The sequence below is a fragment of the Tamandua tetradactyla genome, chromosome 6 (genome assembly GCF_023851605.1).
Source record: "Tamandua tetradactyla isolate mTamTet1 chromosome 6, mTamTet1.pri, whole genome shotgun sequence".
In the NCBI taxonomy this organism is placed as follows: Eukaryota; Metazoa; Chordata; class Mammalia; order Pilosa; family Myrmecophagidae; genus Tamandua; species Tamandua tetradactyla.
In genome coordinates this window covers 39,516,550-39,539,315 of record NC_135332.1, presented here as the reverse complement: position 1 = coordinate 39,539,315, position 22,766 = coordinate 39,516,550, and the positions used below count along the sequence as shown (strand labels likewise).

The 22,766-nt window shown below is 39.0% G+C and overlaps 1 protein-coding gene, 1 long non-coding RNA gene and 1 pseudogene across 11 annotated transcripts in view; 2 read left to right on the top strand and 1 right to left on the bottom strand.

Annotated features, from left to right (window-relative positions):
* TEX14 (testis expressed 14, intercellular bridge forming factor) overlaps nt 1-22,766 on the top strand; it is a 129,402-nt gene that overhangs the window by 97,477 nt on the left and 9,159 nt on the right. For 5 of the 10 annotated variants that reach the window (XM_077164932.1, XM_077164940.1, XM_077164939.1 and 2 more), the window contains 13 exons: nt 1,580-1,686; nt 3,620-3,745; nt 3,939-4,024; nt 5,844-6,125; nt 6,984-7,084; nt 8,739-8,858; nt 10,245-10,311; nt 13,105-13,189; nt 15,540-15,602; nt 16,106-16,233; nt 16,806-17,011; nt 19,616-19,709; nt 21,624-21,698. In XM_077164932.1, the coding sequence (XP_077021047.1) occupies nt 1,580-1,686; nt 3,620-3,745; nt 3,939-4,024; nt 5,844-6,125; nt 6,984-7,084; nt 8,739-8,858; nt 10,245-10,311; nt 13,105-13,189; nt 15,540-15,602; nt 16,106-16,233; nt 16,806-17,011; nt 19,616-19,709; nt 21,624-21,698 (1,540 nt within the window). The remainder of the gene's footprint in view (nt 1-1,579; nt 1,687-3,619; nt 3,746-3,938; nt 4,025-5,843; nt 6,126-6,983; nt 7,085-8,738; nt 8,859-10,244; nt 10,312-13,104; nt 13,190-15,539; nt 15,603-16,105; nt 16,234-16,805; nt 17,012-19,615; nt 19,710-21,623; nt 21,699-22,766) is intronic. The other 5 variants (XM_077164933.1, XM_077164935.1, XM_077164934.1 and 2 more) reach the window with 5 other exon arrangements.
* Nucleotides 14,094-14,192, top strand: LOC143689246 (U6 spliceosomal RNA; annotated as a pseudogene).
* LOC143687711 (uncharacterized) overlaps nt 14,583-22,766 on the bottom strand; it is a 35,517-nt gene continuing 27,333 nt past the window's right edge. Inside the window, exon 3 of the long non-coding RNA XR_013177659.1 lies at nt 14,583-14,718. This is a non-coding gene — a long non-coding RNA (uncharacterized LOC143687711). The remainder of the gene's footprint in view (nt 14,719-22,766) is intronic.

Genomic DNA, 22,766 nt, shown 5'->3' with positions numbered 1-22,766 from the left:
CTAATATTTCTGTCTCCGCTGAAAATGAAAATTTGATAAAAAACTATTAGAGATACATTTTCTTGTGTACTGTATTTTGGTTATCTATTGCTGCACAACATAGAACCCCAAAATTTGGTGGCTTAAAATAACAATGGTTTATTGTTTCTCACAGTTCTATGAACAGGAATTTGACAGGGCTGACCTGTATGGTTTTTCTGCTCCATGTGACATTGGCTCGATTGCATCCAACTGGCAGCTGGGCTGGGTTAGAAGGTCTAAAATGGTTTCGCTTACATATCTGGTGCCTTGTTGCTTCTCCAAGAGGCGTCTCTCTTAGCATTTGACTTCTCATCATTCAGTTGTTCGTCATCAACTGCTGAAGTTTTTCTATAGCATGGTACCTCATTTCCCAAGTAGAAGCTGAAGCTGCCAGCCTTCTTAAAATCTAGTCCTGGTGCTAGAACAAGGTCATGTCTGTTGCTTTCTCTTCGTGAAAGAAAGTCACTATGCCAGCCCAGATTCAAGGGGAGGGCAAATAGATTCTAGCTGTTGGAGGAAGAAGCAGCAGTGTGGACAGGAAGGGCAGGAATTGATGGCAGCCATCATTGTAAACCATCTACTCATACATATGATTTTCTATTAAAGCAGTTATACCGTATTTATATGGAGCTTATACTTTGAAGAGCTTGTAATAGTTTTTTATGGTTTGCTCTCAGTTTCAGGCATCTTGCTGCCATCCTCAAACCCTACATTTGTTGCCTTAGTTTACTGCAGGCTAGAAAATACTAAGTTTGTTAAAATTGGAATACGAAGACCTGAAAGTCTCTCTTTTTAAAATGAGGAATAGACTTCAATATTTTTTTAATTTATGCTCTTTTCCAAAGTATTAATAGCCTTTATTTTATTGTATGTATTTTCATAGTATCATCACTGGTAGATGTGGGCAGGAATTATTGTCCCTGTTTTATGGATGAAAAAACTGAAACATAAGCCTTCTTTAAGTTAGTCTGAGTAAAGCTTAGACTAGAACCCAGGACTCAGCACTGCTGCCTTAATAATAGGGGAAAAGTGCTCAGGGAATTGTATGATTTTTTTTTTTTTTTTTTTTTTTTTTTTAAAGAGAGAGGGAGGAAGGGAAGGAAAGACAGAGAGAAGGAAGGAAGGATAGAAGGAAGGAAAGGAAACATCTTTAAACATTTTCTTGTTTTATTGTATTTTGTTTGTTTGTTTGTTTTTTACATGGGCTGGGGCCGGGAATCGAACCGAGGTCCTCCGGCATGGCAGGCAAGCACTTTGCCCGCTGAGCCACCGCGGCCCGCCCGAATTGTATGATTTTTTAATGTCTTACTTTGTCTTCTCATTCTTCGCTTGCACCCTGTCTGGGCTAGGTTCCTGGGAGCCATCATTTCTGGGTAAAAGACTTTAGGTAAAAAATGGGTTACTAGGTATAAAACATGCACAGGGAGATTTGGCTATTTGGGTAGATAGGATTATTTCTGCACATTTAGCAAGAATGGCTTTGAAAATGGAATATGAGAGTGAAGAGGAAGAGAATTTTCCTCATCAAAGAAGTGAAACATGTTTACTGCTCTTTAAGCTGCCAACTCTTTGTGGCGCTGGAAAACAGAACACAGGTGAACAATTTCAGCCCTATCAAGGAGCCAAGGACAGTTTGGAAAGAAGCAGGAACCAATATACCAAAAGGTAGGTCGTATGTTTTATTGTTCTTTGTATCACCATATCTTTAGGCTCCCATGGGGCCCAGAGGCCACTTAATGATCTTCATATGTCTGATGACAAGGGTACTGTGAATGAAGAAGCAGAATAATGCAGGAACGGATCTTGGCAGGTTCTTTCCATTAAATGAATGAAAAGAAAAGTGTAATGAAAACTTGCAGGAAACATCAAAGTTAAAGTGGCTGGTAGGTTATTCATAACACATCTTTTGTCAAAAGCAAAATGCCTTGCCTTTCCAAAACCTCCCGAACTGTTTTTCTTATGAAAAGAAATAGCACAAATTCCATTTGTCAGTGCTCCAGAAACCAAACTGATCAGAGACCAGGTTTGTTCAAAGTAAGCATCACTGACTCCGGATGGGAAGTTGAGCAATATTTACTGTTACCCTGTGATTCCTGCCAGATCAGTGAGGTAAAATGGCTTCAGCATGAATCATTGAAAGAAAATACATATATACGCTTGGTTTTTAAGAATTTCTGTAAAATAAATTTTATTTTGTCTAGGGGAGTTATTAAAGGGGTAATAAATGTTCTTCACAATAGAGTAAGTATATCCATTGCAGTTTTTCTTCAAACAGTTGATAAATGGCAATATTAATCCTCAGTGCTTAAGACAGTTCTTATAAAAAAAAATAACTTTTTATTTCCCATTGGTGGCCAAGATCAATGGCAAGACTTTGCTGTTCCTTTCATGTTGGGAAATGTGTATGTTTAAGTAGAATCAAGGAAAATACCCAAATATTTTGGATTATTAAATTAGTGTATTTTACCTTTATGAAGGGAATTCTTGAAGAACCGTTTATGTAACGTCAGAGGGTTTGTCACTCAGGCCATTGATAGAAGAAGATGGGGGTGACACTCTATAGCCATTAGGTGACCACAGTGATGCCCTTCCTTGCCCAGCACCATCATTCCCAGAAAGAACAAAAAAACAAGTCAAAGAAAAGTTTAACATTTTACTATCTATTCTAGCCTTTTTTTGTATGCATTTAAAACAATAAAATTGTAATATATACATATAGATAATTTTATATCCTGATTTTTCACTTTGCATTAGAATATGAGCATTGTGCTGCATTATTAAAAAATAACTTATGAGCTTAATTTGAAATTGTTGAATATCCCCCATTGTTGAATATTAGGTATTTCATTCTTTTTTCTTGCCATAAACAGGGCTGCAGTAACCATAAATAAAGCCTTTTTGTATTTTGGGTTATGTCCAGAGAATAGATTCCTAGACTATCTAAATAGAACTGCTAGGACAAAGGTATAAACATTTTAAAGACTCTTGATGTTGCCAGATTGTTCTTTAAACAGCCTATTAGATCCAACCCTTGGTTCAGTAGTCTCTGTTTCCCTGCCTGGCTGGGAAGTAGGGCTTTCTGGCTAACAGAGAATTTATATATATGCCACGGATCACACATTTTTGAAGAGTTTAGTTTAGTAGGTGATAAAATGAATATATTCATGGAATTTTTAGAGGAAAAGAGACTCCCTTGTTTTGTAGGTGAGAAAACCAAGGCCCAAAGAGAGGAAACTTGCCAAAGTCAGCTAACTAGTGGCAGCTCAGGCTCTAGAACTCAGTGAAACTAGACTGAAGATCTCTGTGAATGTTCTTCAGAATCATTGGTGGCTTAAAGCCACCTTTACGAATGTTAGTTATTGTGCTGTCACTAATATACAAGTGGGCCTGTTATCAGAAATTTATGATCAAGGGGCAGGAACAGTTATTGACCCCAAAGCAATAGCCCACAGACTAGGATTCTGTTTGATGAAACTTGTTTCAATTGTAGGTTTCTACCTCTGAAAATTTCCCCAGAGTACTTTTAGAATCATGAAATTGGAATTTGGACACTCAAAAAACCTTAGAGATCTCCTAGCTCAGTCCTTTCATTTCTTAGCCAGGAAAGGTCTAGAGAGCCTGGTGCCCGGGCCAAAGTCACACAGCTAATTAGTGGGCTGTACACGGAATCAAGTCATTTGCAGGGACTTCCTGGGTCACCCAGCCCTGGCCAGGACTCTTCCAGGTAAGGAGTCTTATGGTCTGAACACTGGGGAGTCTGGGAAGAAGTCAGTGCAACCCAGGAGTGTGTAAGGGAGGGACATTTCCTCTGGGTGGGCTGGTGGGCTCAGAACTGTGTCAGAAACTCAAGCAAATTGATGTGTTTTTGTCCACTCTACTTCTCACCCCCTTACTCCCCAAATACCTATGCAATTTAGAGTCAGTGTGGAATCCATATCTTCTGAAATATGTAACCCAAAGTCAAGAAATAACGAAGATGGAGAGGTACACTTAAAATGGGAAAGTGAGTATAAAGACATAGATTTTATTAAACAAAATGAAATTTAAAGTATATTTCTAATGAAGTTGTTATCTCTGAATGCATAGTCAGTATTGCATTGTTTTATAACATAGCAATGACCTCCGCATTATTTTTTTCTGTTAGATCATTCCATTTTAAACTCTAGGCCCTTCTGCCTGCAAACTGAAGAAGAAAAATGCTTTTTTCATTTCTTGACCTTATTGGAAATATTTCTGTAATATTTATTAATGAATATCATGTAACAAATGTAATAAAACAATGCATTATATAGATATTCAATATATGACTTTATTAAAGTGAAGCACATACATTGTCACTTTCATATATCCTGTGGGCATTATCTTTCTGTATCAGTTTTATATTATAAGCTAAAAAAGGAAACATTGTCTATTTTTTAATGTAAATGATAATGGCAAAAACATAGAAATTTGGAATAAAAGCACATACATATACACATACCAAAAATATGAGCTCAGCATCATCTAGAAGGTATAGACAAAAATTTTCTGTTCTTTCAAGTGGAATCTTTTCTATTTGAAAGGACATTTCAGATGTCATTTTCTTGTAAAATCTCCACAGCCAGAGGGTGCATGTACACATTTTCTGCTGCCTTCCACTCTGGAATTCAGCAGCAAGGGCTGTTGTTTAGAACTGACTGAAATTTTGTCCTTTCCTGGCTTTGTCAGTTCTTCCCATCCCTACCCTTCAAACCACGCAGGGCAAGCTGAGAATAACGCAATTGGCAATTATGATGACAGCATGAATTATAAATAATGTTACTTTGCTCTTTAAGAATTGAAAGCATTTAGTTAACTCCCAGGGATGAATCCAGACCCGGCCCATGGAATCAGCAATTCCATCCTGACCAAAAGGGGGATAAGAAGCGTAATTAATAAAGTATCAGTGGCAGAGAAAGTTCAGATAGAGTCTAGAGGCTACTGTGAAGGTTGCTCTTACACAAGTTTCAGGTAGACCTTGCTACCAATCATAACCTGCCAACCCCTAACCAGGACAGTTCTAGCCAATCCTAAAGAACATGTAGGGCAATATATAAAATTCCACAAGGGTTCCACGCACTAGAGTAACTTTCCAGAAACCTACAACCTCCAGATGGGTCCCTGATCCAGATAAGTCCTGAAACCTAGCCCAGCCTCTCCAGAACATCAGGTAGTTCCATCTCCCTACCCCATATTAGTGACAGACTCTTCCAGTGTCAAAAATTTAGAATTGCCGTAGCCCATACACCCCTAAAGAGAGGGATGGAGAGATCAAAGGTGATGGAGTTATACATAGAAAATAGGATTTAGCAAATGAATGTGAATGCTGAATCATCAAATTGATACCCTTTAGTCTCCAGTATTTTAGAACAGCTAGAAGTAAAAGCCTAAAATTGTGGAATTGTAACCCATGTCAAACTCTGAAATATGTTCTACAACTAACTGTGGTGCTGTGCTTTGAAATTTATAGCTCTTTTTGTATGTATGTTATTTCCTCAAAAAAAAAAAAAGAAGGAAAAAGTCAATTGTGATGATAAAAACATACTTAAGCCCTCTAGCCTCCTATATTCTGGAGCAACTAGAAGGAAAAATCTGAGAGGATCATATGGTAGCCCATGACAAATTCTGGGATCTGTCCTGTAATTACTTGTTGAAGAGTGCTTTGAAAACTATTGCTTTTTTTTTATTTCTTTGCTTTATATATATGTTGTATTATACAATAAAAAGTTAAAAATAAAAAAAAGAAAGCATTTGTTTCTGATATTCATATTGATGTTTTAAATGCTGCTTTCTCTTGTGCTCAGCGGAAGTGAAAGAAATGGCAGAAAAAGCTGCTACTGGGCAGCTCACAGTACCTCCTTGGCATCATCAGAGTGATTTGACTTCAGAGTGTGAGGCTGAAAATGAGCCCAGTCCCCTGCCACAACACTCTTTTACAGACCCTGAGAATACAAATTGGCAACGAGCAGTAGAGTATCCCAGAGAAAATGATGAGCCAGGACGTAACAGCAAATGTGATAAAACAAACAACAGTGACTGTGACTTTGACCAGCACAGTGGGCAGCTCAGGCCTGGAAGCTTAACTGGTAAGTTCACTTGGGGAAATCAGGATAGGTGAGCTCTATACAATTACCAGTTCCTGAAAATAAGTAAGCCTCCTGGCATATTCCTTTACTTAGTCGTTTCCCCTTTCCTACCTGTTTGGGATCATTGAATTCCAGGAGAAAGCAGCATATCCTTTTTTCCCTACTGTCATTTCCATAGGCAAACAATTCCAGAGATTCATGAGTGTATTACTTTAAAGACCACTTTGTCCAAAGGAAACAAAACAATCTTCATGTACTGACCCTGGTCCTCGGTCTGACCTGGCAAGGAATTTAACCTTCCTTACCTGAGGTGATGGTGGACAGTCACTTCCTGCTGTCCATTACTTTCCCCAGCATTTTAAGTCTGAAATAAATCCCTGACTTCCAAAGACTCCATGCCAGAGGAACTAGAATCAAATGACATTTACAGTCATCACTTTATAGACTTGGAGGTTAAAAATCAAAGCTTTTTGTATTTTCATCTGGTAGTTTGCCTGGTTTCAGGGCTGGGATAATGTTCACAATTGTTTGCAAGTTAAAGAAGGCACATTTTAAATGATCAATTATCTTATGCAGAAAATCTGTTTTTTGTTTATTTTGTTTTGTTTGTATTTAGAATCTCTTTCTTGTCAAACGTTCTTCTTTAATGGTGGACACAATGGTGAATGATCCAGGGCTGAATTTTGGGGCCAGGCTAAATAAACTAGGTCTCCACTATGCACTGAACTTTGATGTAAGGGACATGGCCAGCCTTGGCAGAATACACACGCTTCTCTTCTTTTATGTCGCCCTTCTCCCTTTCTGTGTCTGAGTATCACTGAATGATGCCTTTGGTCCTGGTTGTGTCATAATTGTTAGGTACCATGCACCTATCCCCCAGGAAGCAGGAGCAGCCAGAAGATAATGCAGCCTTTCAAGCAGTTTCTGCTGCATCTGTGATCATTGAGAAATCTTACAGTGTAAGTAATATGGCCTAGAGAGGCAAGTTGAATCCATTGACCTAATAAAGTAGAATTGAGTTGTTATTAACTATTATGACACTGAATGTCTATTTTAGTAGTTCTTTTTGGTTGGAGCACGTGACCTCATGTCCCCGACATGAATGAAGTAGCCTTCCCCCCCTTGTCTAATAACTTTTAAGTCACTTCAGCTCAACCTGTTGTGTATCTTGGAACTTGTGGAAAACATAGACAAGGGTCAGATTCAGCTCTAGCCCCTTAGCTTACTGTCTAGATAGGACTTACCTTTAAAGCACAGTGTGAGTCCAGATCAAGCTTATGGCCCAGCAGGCAACTGAGGTCCAATTGAAGCAGGAAGAGCAAGGCCAGAGTTGTGCTTAGAGTAGCTTTACCTAGAATGTGCTCTACGATCCACATTTACCTCCCAGACTCCATGGAAGGAATGTGCTCATATTGACACAGCTTCCTGAGCAGGATCCACAAGGTCCAGTCACTTCCAGATATTTGCTTTGAGGTTCCAACTTTGCTTCAGGAGTTTATCACACCTTTGAAGCTTGCAGTTGGGCTGCAACCCAGCCAGACTAAGGAACTGAAAATTTTAATTTCTGCTGATGTGAAGCCACTAGTCATTTAAAGAATACAAATTGCAAGTGAAAATGGAACAGTATAAAAATATAATTGTTACATAACTTAGGGTCTTTTGAAGAATATAATATTGTATTTAATCACAGCACATAAACCACTCACAAGGGCAATTCATGATTTCTCTCATGTGATAGCTGAAAGAAAGTGCCACAATAAGTATAATGGCTTGGTTAGAGAGCAGGTCTAGTCAGGAAAGAGGGTGGAGAGACCAGGCTTGTCTGAGAAATTTCGATTTGGTATGAGAGGTAAAGGGAAGTAGCTATTAACTGCACACAAGAGAAGTGTGTAACAAAATCAGTGTCCAAGGAAATAAGCCACATGACTTTTGCAAAGGGATGATTGAAGTGGGGCAAGGAGCCAGCTACCTGGCCATGTGGTGGTGATGGCCTGAATGCAACACAATAAGCAGAAAAGGGAGGGATGGAAGCAAGATGTTGAAGAAAAGATGCTATTACTTCTTTTTTTTTTTTGCATGGGCAGGCACTGGGAAATGAACCCAGGTCTTTGACTATACTTTTTAATTTTATTTTTATTACTGAGATTGCGTTGTTCTTTTAAAATCATGCTTTTAATTTACCTTTAAACTATACTACCTGAGGGACTTCTCAATTGTAAACAACCTCATTCTCCTCATCTGGAAGATGTTGCCAGCACATGAGCTATGTTTATGACCTTGAGACATCAGGCTGTTTAAATTCAAGCTCCAGCTTGAATTTTATAGTGACTTTCTTACTTAGAATCTTCTAGCAGAAAGGTCACGTAACCCTCCCAATCCATTCTGCAGATGAGAACACTGAGACTCAGGATTGGTTCACTTTTCCCCACAGTGCCTCCAGGAAAGAAGGCAGAGACAGAGGTGCAGATAGGCAGGAAGAGGCAGCACCAAGAGAGCCACCCAGACTGCTAGATAATTTCAGCTAACCTCATTATATTAACATTGCATCCAACTATAAAGGGATTGGTTTATAATGAACGCCAACTTAAAAGTGATTTCCTACATTATTAATAGGATCAGTCCATGCCTTCAACTTGTTCAACAGAGTCTTCTGAGGACATAACAGATGAATTTTTAACTCCAGACTATGAATATTTTTGCTCTTCGACTGTTCAAGAAAACTTAGCTATAGAGGTAAAATCACAGTTTAAGTACATTTTTAGCTTTCTCCAATGACTTATTCCCTTTTAAATAATTTTTATTGAGGAAAATAGCTTAACACATAGAAAGTATATAACATTGACTTATCAATGTTTTCAAATGTATTTTAAAGAACCATCTGAAAAACAAAAGGTCTTTGAGAATGTACAGTCTTTTCCAAAATTGTGATCCCTGCATTTGTACAATACTTTGTAGTTTTTTTCCAAAATACTTTTATTCACGTTACCTACTTCACGTATCTCTTTTGTGGTAAAGAGCAGGCCTGCTATCATGCTCTAGGTGAAGAAGAACTGGAGATCCACAGATACAGGGCATTAACCCAGGATTGGCAAGCTTTAGCAGTAGGCAAACCAGGATTAGAATTAAGGGTTCATATTGAATCTGAGGCTATCCAGTATACCAGACTTTCTCAGGAATCTGCCCTTGCTTCTACAAGAACTTACTTGTATAAAATATTTCCATTTGTAAAATAGAATTCACTGGATTGTTTTGCTTACATAATTCCTACCCCGCCTCTTCTTCCCAACCTACCACCTTTTGGGGGTCTATTACCAGTATGAAGATGGCATAAAGGAAATAGAGGATTGTATATGTCAATTGCAATATTTGGTTGACAAGAATAATGTCAGTGATATATCCAAAAGTATAATTTCCACTTGTCTTTGTTTCTGAAAACTCAATTAGAGTAGTTTTGCATTATTAACAACTCTTTAAATGTTCTTTACTTTACCATGAACAGGCTGGGCATTAAGAAAATATTTTTAAATTTAAGTATAGCATTAAGAAAAGTACACAGATCTTAAATATATAGTTCTGTAAATTTCCAAAAACTGAACACACTTGTAACCAGCACCCAACTCAAGAAACAGACTGGTACCATGTCCCAAAGACCGCCACCCCCCCAGCCCCCGCCCCACACCACCATGTGCTCCCTTCTAGTCACTGCTTACCCCCAGAAGGAACTATGGTCCTGACTTCTCACCCCACAGATTAGTTTTGCAGACTAGGCTCCCCCCCCCCCCCCCCCCGCTTTTTTTGTCCAATCCTCTTTAGCTATCCTGGTAAAGCTGCCAAGAACCAAAATATCTTCGTTGAAAGGTTAGGATGAGGAGGGGATAATGGTTTGAAGAAAGGAAAAGTCACATAATTCCTCCTTAAAATGGAAGGGGTAAGGCTTGTTGAGGGGGAATATTTAGTACACATCGACTCTTAATGTTTGTGAAGCAGATTTGTTTTTCTATAAAAGATTCAGATGAAAATTTTCAAGGTTCAGGGACATCAAGGAACTCTTTGTGTGCCTTTTAACATGTCTGTCCCCAGTGAACTTCCTTTCCTTATTGTTTTTTCTTTCTTTTTTAGACCTCAAGTCCCATAGAAGAGGACTCAAAAGAAATACAAGGTGCATTTGCACAATTTCAAGACTCTGGTAATAAATCATTAGGGCAGATTGCTGTGAGAATCACTTGCCTTCACTTTCTGTAGGGTCACAGATATTGAGAGCTGGAAAGGTCCTTTGAGATACCCTTCTCCAGGCATTTCATCTATAAAGATGAGAAAACTGAAGCTCAGTGAATTTCTCTCATCAGAGTGAATCTCGTGCTTCTTACCAGCCTATGATGTCTGCACATCATGTTATTTATATTCCCTACACTCACACATTTTTATAGCATACATTGTAGTATTGATTTCTTTTCCTTTCTTCTCCTACTAGATTTTAGGCTCCTTAGTTGCATATAGCAGGTGCCTAGTTAGCTTTGCTGAGCTGACCTGAAGGATTAACCCATATCACACAGCTAGTTTTTGGTACAGCAATAACTGGAAATAGGTTTTGTTCCAGTTTGCTAGCTGCTGGAATGCAACACACCAGAGACGGATTGGCTTTCAATAAAAGAGGATTTATTTAGTTGACGTATATAGTTCTTCAGAGGAAAGGCACAGCTTACTTTCAACTCAGGTTCTTTCTTACATGGGAAGGCACAGGACAATCTCTGCTGGCCTTCTCTTCAGGCCTCTGGGTGACAACAACTTTCCCCGGGGTGATTCCTTTCTGCATTTCCAAAGGCCTGGGCTGAGCTGGGACTGCTGAGATGAGGTATGCTGAGCTGCTTGGGCTGTGCTATGTTGAGTCTCTCATTTAAGACCAGCCAATTAAATCAAACATCATTCATTGCAGCAGGCACGCCTCCTAGCCGACTACAGATGTAATCAACAACAGATGAGGTTCACATGCCATTGGCTCATGTCCACAGCAATAGAACTAAGCACCTTTACCTAGCCAAGTTGACAGGTGAATCTGACTACCACAGGTTTCATTGTCTTTCTCCACCCCAGAAGGTAGAGTTTCACCAGTCATTTTCCTTTGCTTGCTTAGCATCTTAGCAGAGTTTTTAGCAGCCAACGTGCAGATTTAACATAATACCCACCTCTTGAGTTCTATATAACTTTCAGTTTCATGAGACGTTAACCTTAGATTAGCAACTAGGGATGTGGTCCAAGACAAGATGTAAGACTACTATTATAGACTCACTTACCAGTTCCTGAAAATAAGTAAGCCTCCTGGCATATTCCTTTACTTAGTCGTTTCCCCTTTCCTACCTGTTTGGGATCATTGAATTCCAGGAGAAAGCAGCATATCCTTTTTTCCCTACTGTCATTTCCATAGGCAAACAATTCCAGAGATTCATGAGTGTATTACTTTAAAGAACGTAAATATTGTTTACTTTTGGTCATTGAAGGTATGCAGCCATTTATTTAAAAAACCAAGCCATGAAGCTGTCCACAGTCATGTTTCAGTACTCAGAACCCAGGCAGAGTAGGGTTCTGAACTCTCTTCCTCCCATTGCATACTCTGGCTTCCAACTCTAACCTGATTCAGGCCCTCACCAGGGTCAGGAACATTTTAGGAAACTGTACTTTTTAGAGGAATACTGAACTTCTCAGGATAATGTGTATTAAAAGCCCCCAGACCTAGGGCTTGGGCCATCCAACACTTAGTATGAAGTTTCTGTCTGTGATCACTTTCTGTGTGGGCCTGACCTATATGAGACCTTTTCATTTGTGTTTGGAGTAGGTTTGGGTAAGTTGGAGAAGTTCTAGGGCAGACAGGTAAGAAAACCAGGGCTAGTTTGATACGGGTATCTGAAGCACATGAAAAGTCCTCTGATTTCTACTACATTCTTTCAGTTTTTCTCTGCCTTCCATTCCACCTAGGCTCTGATATATCCCCCTCCACATGAGGGGATGTGACAGGATATGGAGGGAGACATTCAGGGCTCCAGGCCCAGCTCAGCCACTGTCTTTTTCTTCGTGACCTTGGATATCACCCCAAGACCCCATTCTCCCCTCCACCTCTGAAATGTGCTTCTTAGCAATTACTTCTTGCTTTCTAGGTAATTTTTCTTATGTTAAATAAGGTTCACAGGAAGAAGATGCCAAGGCTGTCCACTGATGGGGTTTCAGAGCTCCTTAGGACTGGTTAAAGGTGGTTCTGTTCTGTTCTCAGTTCAGTACCCTCTAGACTACCTGGACCTAAGAGTACGGTGAAGGAAGTCTTAAACATTTGAAAACAGGAGGGGCTGCTCTGTCTGTCTCCTACTCTATAAACCAGGGCAGTAAAAGGGTGGGAAGGCAAATGGGTGTTGGTCCTGCCTGACTGGAGAAGGTCTGCAAAGCTTTTCATTGAGAACTGGGGAAGAGTAACCTCAGACATCTGATGCCCAGGAGAACAGAAGACAGTTGAAATAGTTCTTAATACTCAGGACGCCCTTCCTCCCCCCAGTTTTCTATGTGGGGTTTGATGGCCAGGAGTCACAGTTAGCACTCTGGGAATGCCCAGCTAATGCTATTTTCTATTTGGAATCGTTAGTGAGCAAACAGTTCTGGTTTTGACACCCCCCTGGTATCTGTTGACAGGAAACAGTTCAGTTTGCCTTCCTGAAAAGACAAAACAGTATTTGTCTCCAGAAATAACTGTGCAGTTATAACTGAAAGGCTAGTAAATGGCTTGATTGTATTCTGAGTGTCAGAATATAGTTCTCCTCTCTGATCAAGGAAAATAAACTTTCAGGCAAAGACCTCTTCTGTAACACTCAATCCAAACCCACTGGGGAAGCACTTTGTTTATTCTGGGACCATACCAAAGGACATTCTAGGGAATGAAAATAATAATCAGGGTTGGCAGAAATTCAGTATAAAAGCGACATTTGCTTTGTTCTTTCAGGTGAGGAAAAGTGCCAAATAATGAGAAAAATCCTTGGAGAGAATGCTGAGGTTTTGACCCAATCCCAGTTCCAACCTATACAAAGGTATGTGCTGTTATTTTCTTATTTGCAGATTCAGACTCACAAAAGCAATTTTAAATGATGGATGGTATCCTCCCATATTTATACATTGCTTGTCTTCAAATGTATTAGCTACCACATGATGCCAATTAGCTTTGAGCAACTTAGCTTTGTTGGAACTTGTTGGGTAGAATTGTGAGGGGTAATTTGAAAACTAGTCATTATCTATATTCAGATCTGCCTTTCTATCGCTTGTCCCCATCTGTAAAATAGGGATAAGAATCCTAACAAAGAATATTGACATAGGGATTTAAAATAATAATCTAACTCCCCAGCATCTATCCCAGAGAAATGAAGACTTAAGTTCATACAAAAACATATGCCCAAATGTTTATAGTAGCTTTATTAATGATAGCCCAAACTGGAAACAATGCACAGTCCAGATGTTCTTCGAAAGGTAAATGGTTAAACACATCTCTACCATGGAATATTACTCAGTAACAAGAAGAATGAACTATTGATATACACAAGAACCTGGATAAATCTCCAGATTGAAAAAAATCAATTCCAAGAATTTATTTACTGTATGATTCAATTTATATCATATTGTTGAAATGACAAAATTATAAAAATAAAGAACAGATTAGTGTTGCCAGGGATTATGGAGGGGATGGGGGAAGGAGGAAGTGGGTGTGGAAATAAAAGGGCAACATGAGGGATCCTTATGGTGATGGAAATGTTCCGTACTTTGGCTATCTCAGTGCTGTCAATGTCGGGATCCTGGTTGTAATATTGTACTATAGTTTTGCAAGACATTACAACCAGAAGAAACTGGGAAGAGGGAAATATGAGATATGTCCGTATTATTTCTTACAATTGCAAGTGAATCTACAATTACCTCAAAATAAAAAGTTTAATAAAAGAAAAAGTGCTGGTTTGGCAGCATATATTATAAAATTGGAACGATGCAGAGAGGCATGGCCCCCTACACAAGGATGATGCATAAATTCATGTGTTCCATATTTTTTTGATTGTTCTGTAATCTACAACTTCTCTAATAAATAGAAAATATTAATAACAAAAAAGTTATAAAAATCTTTAAGTGCTTGGCACAGCAACATTCATTTCTCCCTGGCTTCCCCCATCTCCCCACCGCAGACCTCAGTTTCCTTACCTGTAGTGATTATGGCTGCTATTGCCTAAGCATCTACCATGTGCCAGGCACTCTGTTTCATTATCTAATTTAATCCGCACAAACCTCTGAGGTCCATACTGTTATCTCCGTTTTGCCAATGCGGAAAGCAAAGTTCAGAAAGTTTGAATATTTTTTCTAAGGTCACAAAGCTAGCAAGGGGCTGAGACAGTCAGGATAGGCTAGATTACGCTGCATAACAATTAACAGATTTTTTTTTCCACCAAATTTTAATGGCATAAAACAGCAGAGGTTTATTTCTTGCTCTTGTTCCATGTCCATCATGGGTTGACTGGTGGTGTTCTGCCCTGTATTACCTTCTACCAGAGAACCAGGCTGAGAGAGGCTTCGTTTGTGCTTCCTTGATTGTGGAGACAGGAAAAAGGAAATACAGTGAATTGTGCACTGGCTTTTAAAGTTTCTGCCCAGAATTTACCCACATCACTTTCACTCACTTTTCACTGGTTAAGGCAAGTCAAGTGGCAATTTATATAAATTAAGAGGGCCAAGAAATCCTATCTAACTATGTGCTCATTATTAATGAATAGCTCTAATAAAGTCATAACTCAAACCAAAAAACTGTTTTCTTTCCTTTATACTATTGGTCTCACAGCATTGTTGTAAGAGTAAAAATGTGAAGGCATGTATGGAAGAATTTAGTAGCGGACCTGGCTTATGGTGTTGAAATAGAATCTTAAATGTTGTTTAAAGTAGAAAAGGGTCAAATTTGTCTTCAGTGTTCTTTTCAAGTTGTTTTTTGGTATCAACTCTCTTGGCCTCACTTGGTACTATGTCAGGAAGCTATGTCACGGTTGCCAAGGTCCATGGCTATGCCCCTTCCTCTAACATCCATCTTCCAGCAAAGTTCCTGTGTTCCACTGATTTCTTCATGAACTTGTTCACTGTCACGTAGAGTCATCGGCTGATGTCACACTGGGCCGACCCTTAGAGATCATTTATTCAATCTCTAGAGAGGAAACTGAGACCTAGGACAAGATTTGCCTAACAACATCCGGTTAGTTAGTGGCAAAACCAGGATCAGACCCCACACATCTCACTTCTGAGCTCAGTGTACTTTTTCCTGTTTCCCATGCTGGGTTCATAAATTGCTCCCTTGTACCAAGTTAGTGAATTTTGCCAAGAGAGATGATTCATATAATTTTCTCACTTTCTCTCTTTCAGTGCTTGCGGTGAGCAAGAAGAGACATTAAAGGAGTCACCTAAGGAACTGAAAGAGAAAAACATGTATGGCAATACCACAAAGTTCCCTTAAAGATGCTGTTTAAAGTCTTGGTTTTAATGTAACAGTCTTTCCTTGTTTGTTAAGAGTCCACATTCTTCCCGTTTCTATGTGTACATTTAATGTGAATGTATTACTTCATTCACTGAAAAGCTGTTATTAAATTGATGATGGAATTTATAATTAATGTCATCTTACAACTAAGGAAATACAATGATAATAACATAAGTATAAACTTGTGTTATTTAACTGAGGTAGGTTAAATCTGTTTTCCATATAAATATCCTTTCGTTTATGGACATAGTTTTGTTTTAGCCTGCTGAAATGTGTTTTAAAGATAGTATCTATTTTTAAAATATTCTCTTTAAGATATATAAGATATTCTAAGATATTTTCTTATTCAAAATGAAGATTTTGTCAAGGACATACATGAAAAGTACTTCTTGGGAATATATTGATTTTTCTAAACATTGTTCAATTACTTTGCACTTTGATCTTAATTCCTTAGATCACTGACAGATATTCAAGATCTGTCTAGTATCTCCTATGAACAAGACGGCTCTTTTAAGGAAGCCTCATGCAAAACTCCCAGAGTAAGCCATGCACCTACTAGTGTCAGCACTCCACTCGGCTCAGGTAACCATCCACAGGGACAAGAAATGATTTGGTAGAGGAACTAATATGACTCCTGGAATCCAGGCCTTGGGGCAGACTCAGTGGCTGTTTTCTCATGGTACAGTAGTATTCTTTAGGGCTAAAACTGAAGGGTATATGGGAGGCCAGGTAGGGATGTTGGTAGTTGCTATTAGGTTTTTGACGGCAGTGGTAGCGACATGCAAGTCTACTCTGTACTCTAAGGACTGCTGACGTTAAGTGCAAAAACCTTGGATTGTCTAGAGTTTGCAACTTTAACAGTACCTTTTGCTTAAACTTACTTATTTCTGAGTTCTCTATCAGTTCAGAGCCAGCGTCTGATAACCTTTCTTCAGTGGTCCTTATTACCAGTATATTTGTGGTTCCAAAAGTCACCCTTTATTTTGATAAAGTCTCCCTTTATTTTTTAATCCCTTGAGGAGCTGTGCCTCAGATTGGTGGTTTTTCAGTTATTAACAATTTGGAAAATCCCTGTACAGATATTGAAGGATTTTTGTTTGCTGTTTTAATAATGGAAAGAATTCAAACACTAACTGCCCTCTTTTATACAATAGGGTCCGTTTCTTCAGCTGCCAGTCGGTATAAGGACTGTCTTGAAAATATCACATTTCAAATTAAAACGGGGCCTGCTTCTTGCTGGAACAGTCAAGAATCCATTCGAACCTTGTCTGATAAATTTACAAGTGTCTGGGAGAAAACAAGAAGCCTGGATTCCCTCCTTACTCCCTCTGAACCCTCCCCTTCAAGATTGACTGACCTTGTAAGTGCACGAATTCTGTGTTACTCACTTGTGGAGTCATCTAAAGGTCTCAGAGATCCAAAGTAACAAGATCACTCTAAATCCATTTTATAAAGAATGCTAAAAAAAATAAGCTCCATCCTTTTCAGGTTTCCTGAATCTATGTTGTAGGATGGATCTCGTTTTTTTTTTTGCTCCCCCTCCCCACTCTATCCCCTAGAGATAATTTTTGGCAGCTTCTCTAGAGTCGACTTCTGTACCATAGCTTATGATGCTGCCTGCATTGTTCTTTCCTTGTAACCATATCCTACCCACTTGAGGAGGCTAAAATTCTGCCTTTCTGAAGCTTCCCCTGGTTTCCTGAGAGTTTTGATTGATCACCTTCTCTGAACTCTAGAACTATTAGTCAGAAAAAAAAAAAAATTAAGTATATACTATCTTCTTCTCTCCTTCCCCCTCCAACTCCTTTCTCTCTCTCTCTTTTTTTTTCATCCCTCTCTCTGTCTCCCTCTTATTTCACATCCGCAAACTCTTCAAGAAAACTACATGCTCCTTACTTGGTACCGCTTACTTGAAACCTGTTGACTAATCATTCTAGGACAGATTACTTGCTTTGGCCCTTCCTGGGGATTGAATCATGTCCCCCACAAAAAGTATGTTCAGGCCCCAACCTTTGGTCCTGTGGATGTGAACCCATTTATAAATAGGAGCTTTAAAGATGTTATTAGTTAAGATGTGCCTGTGCTTCTTTGAAAAGAGGTATGTACCCTAGAAAAGCCATGTTTTAATCAAAATTCCGTTTCATAAAGGTAGAATAACCCCTATTCAATACTGTAACTTTGAAACTATAATCAGATCATCTCCCTGGAGATGTGATTTAATCAAGAGTGGTTGTTAAACTGGATTAGGTGATGACATGTCTCCACCCATTTGGGTGGGTCCTGATAAATTTTTGGAGTCCTATAAAAGAAGAAACGTTTTGGAGAATAAGCTATTTAGAGAGAGTAGAGCAAAACGACATAGTCACGAGAAGCTGAGTCCACCAGCCAGCAACCTTTGGAGATGAAGAAGGAAAATGCCTCCCGGGAAGCTTCATGAAACAGGAAGCCAGGAGAAGAAGCTAGCAGATGACGCTGTGTTTGCCATGTGCCCTTCCAGATGAGAGAGAAACCCTTATCGTGTTCACTATGTACCTTCCAGATAAGAGAGAAACTCTGTGTTTGCTATGTGCCCCTCCACTTGAGAGAGAAACCCTGAACTTCACTGGCCTTCTTGAACCAAGGTATCTTTCCCTGGATGCCTTTAATTGGACATTTCTATAGACTTGTTTTAATTGGGACATTTTCTCAGCCTTAGACCTGTAAACTAGCAATTTATTAAATTCCCCTTTTTAAAAGCCATTCTGTTTCTGGTATATTGCGTTCTGACAGCTAGCAAACTAGAACAGTGCTGTGGTAGTTAGATTCAGTTGTCAACTTGGCCAGGTGAATGTACCTAGTTTTGTTGCTGTGGACATGAGCCAATGGTACGTGAGCCTCGTCTGTTGCTAATTACATCTGCAGTTGGTTAGGAGGCGTGCCTGCTGCAATGAATGACGTTTGACTTAATTGGCTGGTGCTTAAATGAAAGAGCGCAACGTAGCACAGCCTAAGTAGCTCGTCATTCCTCATCTCAGCACTTGCAGCTCAGCCCAGGCCTTTGGAGACGCAGAAAGAAGTCACCCCGGGGGAAAGTTGTTGGAACCCAGGGGCCTGGAGAGAAGGCTGGCAGAGACCATCCTGTGCCTTCCCACGTAAGAAAGAACCTCAGTGGAAAGTTAGCTGCCTTTCCTCTAAAGAACTAACAAAATAAATCCCCTTTTGTTAAAAGCCAATCCGTTTCTGGTGCGTTGCATTCTGGCACCTAGCAAACTAGAACAAGTGCCCAAACTAAATGAGGGCAGACCTTAATCCAATGTGGCTGAAGTCCTTATAAGCAAAGAAATTGGACTCATACAGAGAAGCCAAAAGCTAAAAGTCATCGGAATGCAGAAGGCACTGTCGAGTACACTGCAATGAGATGGTAAAAGCCAAGGAAGCCCAAAGATTGCCAGTCAACAAGAAAATACTGACCCCTGGAGAAACAGGCCTTCTAGCCTCTGAAACAATGAGAGGATAAATTTCTTTTGTTAAGCCAATCCATTGTATGGTATTGTTTTAGAAGCCAGGAAACTAAAACAGCCCTCAGTGAAAACTTGTCAGCTTCCTTGGGCATATGGCTCAGAAATTCTCACTCTAAAGTAAGGAAATGACAAGGAATGTGTTTGCTTTTATCCAACAAACTGTGCATTGGACAGGTTCTGAGTGCCAGGCAGCATGCCAGGCCCTCTTCTAGTGTGAATAAGAAATAAAGTCTCTGCCCTAAAGGACCTTACCACCTATGAGAAAAACTGGCCTGATGTAAAACAGAGGTGTAAGTACTGGGTGCTTAGGAGACAGAAGGGGAAGAAGTCTTCCTTGACTTAATCATCAACACAGGTGGCTTCTTTCATTGATAATATGGAAGCTTAATTTTGGAAGTGGTTGATATACATATGCCTTTATGGTTCAATACCTGTGTGTTACTGTGTTTATGTCTCATTTATAGAAAAGGTTGTCTGCATTTTCTGGAATCAGCGCCTCCATGACTAAGGCACCTGCCACATCACTCCCTGCCACCCAGAGAAGGAGCATGCCTAAAGGTACTTGAGTTAATATCAAAATAGAAGTTCATAATAGTAACCCACAATAAGGGAGCCTTAGTCTCATCTTTTTTTTTTTTTAACATGACAATATACAGGGCGGACCACGGTGGCTCAGCAGGTAATTGTGCTTGCCTGCCATGCCCAAGGACCCGGGTTCGATTCCCAGTGCCTGCCCATGTAAAAAACAAAAAACAAAAAACAAAACATGGCAATATACAAACACGAACATTCTTACCATATGATCATTCCATTCTTGATATATAATCAATAACTCACAATATCATCACATGGTTGTATATTCATCACTATGATCATTTCTTAGAACATTTACATCAATTCAGAAACAGAAATAAAAAGAAAAAAGAAAAAACTCATTCATACCATACCCCTTACCCCTCCCTCTCATTGACTGCTAGTATTTCCATCTACCCAATATATTTTAGCCTTTGTTCCCCTAATTTTTTTCTATACCCCTTATCACTCCCTTTCATTGATCACTAGCATTTCAATCTACTAAATTTATTTTAACATTTGTTCCCCCTATTATTTATTTTTAATCCATATGTTTTACTCATCTCTCCATACCATAGATAAAAGAAGTATCAGACACAAGATTTTCACAATCACCAAGTCACATTGCAAAAGCTATTATCATTATACTATCATCTTCAAGAAACATGGCTACTGGAACACAGCACTACAGTTTCAGGCACTTCCCTCCAGCCTCTCCAATATACCTTAACTAAAAAGGTGATCTTAGTCTCATCTTTGATACTATATTGATTAAAACAAAAATGCACTTTTTTCCCTGGTTATAATAGTAAAACGCATTCATTGTAGAAAATTTGGAGAATAAAGAAAAGCTTAAAAAAGAAAATAAAAACTATTTAACTTTATCACTATTTTAACCTCATGTACTTTATTTCATGTTTTTAGAAATATGTGAAAAATATTTTTAACTTCTTTGAGATCATATTGTATATCAGTCTTAGCCTTTTTTTCATTTAATATTATTTTCCCTTGTCATTAAAAATTATTCATAAATATATGTAATGATTATATTATAGTCATTTCTACATGTCACTTAAACATTCCCTTATTTGAAGGTGTATGTTGTTTGGCAATTTTTGCTCTTTGCATATAAGTCTTTATCTGTACCTCTGATCCTTTCCTAAAGATAGATTCTTAGAAGACAATTTCTAAGTCAGAGGATATGAGATAGTTAACAGCTCTTGAGGCGTATTGCCTTTGCTACATTAGTTTTAATGTCATGTCTTTGGTACAATTTTTGGACTTTCCCTCAAGGAATAAGTTTTTTTTTTGCATGGGTAGGCACTGGAAATTGAACCCAGGTCTCTGGCATGGCAGGCAAGAACCCTGCCTACAGAGCCACCATGGCCTGCCCAAAGAATAAGATTTTGTGAATTATGTTGAGGGGTACTGGCTAATGTGAGTACTTAGGGTAGAAGCCCCGAGTATGCTTGCTCTTATAACCTCTGGCTTGATAATCTATAGAAACAAGGCCTCCTAGTTTGTGGTTTTGTTCATTTTGCTGGTCCAGAACTGCTATATCCCTCCAGTAACCCTGGTTCAGATTGGGCCCCCCAGCCTTTCAGTTCAAATTTGAATCTCACCTACCCAAAATATTGTTAAGGAGAGATGGACACAGAACAAGGAGGACTGGGTTAAGGGATGATATAGGAAAGGGTTTAAGAGTAAATTGAAGAGTGAAGACCATGTTCATATTTGGGGATCTCATTTAGGGCTGTTATATAAAAGGTTTCCTCCCCTTCTACCCTCATCCTTTGTTTCATCATTGAGAAATCTCATGTCAAGTTCATGTGGGAGCATAGAAAATCCAGTTCAGGCCCAGGAAGGTGTTAAGTAATTTTCCCCTTTGTCTTTTTTAAGAACTCATAGAAGCCATTTCACAGCATCACACTGATGAGCTACCACCACCATCTCAGGAACTACTTGATGAAATTGGTAAGAGTTGTTCAATCAGTATACTCTGTAGCCCTCTTTTAATTATGGTTCCTGCCTGGAATGTTTTGTCTCTGGTGTGAGCACTGCTAGAGAAGGCCCTATGAAGGGCTGGTTGAATGTACAGGAAGGGTCTAGGGTAATGAGTATGGGAAAATAACATTCAATTGATTCATTAGAATGTATTTCCTTAATTAAAGTAATTCTTAACTCCTTTTCAAATCAAACCAGCCATGCTTTGGAGGTGTAATAGTTTAGCCATTAGCAGGAGATGTTAAAGGTATGGGCATTCTGGATAAATCCCTTTCCTGAGCAGGATAGTCAGTGGCACAAGATCTAATAAAACAGAGTTGTCTATCTCAGGAAAAGGTTGAGCAATGCAAGTTCAATTTTATTTGAAGCTAATTTATTGGCCCTACCAACCTCAGTTAATGCTGAAAGTAAAAGATGCATGGTTGCAGAGGCATTTGGGGGCTGGTGGCCTACTTCCCCAGGAAAGATCTGACAGCTCTCTTGTTGACAGTTTGGCCAACCAGCCCCAATCTCATCAGAACTCTGATGGTCCAAATCTTGCTGTAGGGCCTATAGACAGAATTTCCTGAGGGGCACCACTTGGTTTCAGATTTTGTGTATCACAAGGATAAGGAAGAGGGGTGTGAATGAGAACTTTTCTGGTCTGTCTCAATGGACAGCTACCCTCTAGATTCCTTATTACCCCCTAACCCCTGACTTTTGGCCTGATGAACTTTGGTGGGGACAGTCAGAGCTTCCAGGAACCTTTCTTGGCTCCTTTTTCTGTAGTCATAGGTCCTTTCTTGCACCCCTCTTTCTTTTTTTTTTTTTTCTTTGTAATCTAAAACTATCTTTTAAAAAAAATTTTATTAATTTTTAAATTTTTTTAAAAATATGACAAGAAAGAAACACATTCTTAACATATGATCATTCTGTTCTACATATATAATCACTAATTCACAATATCATCACATAGTTGCATATTCATCATCATGATCATTTATTAGAACATTTGCATCAATTCAGAAAAAGAAATAAAAAGACAACAGAAAAAAATTC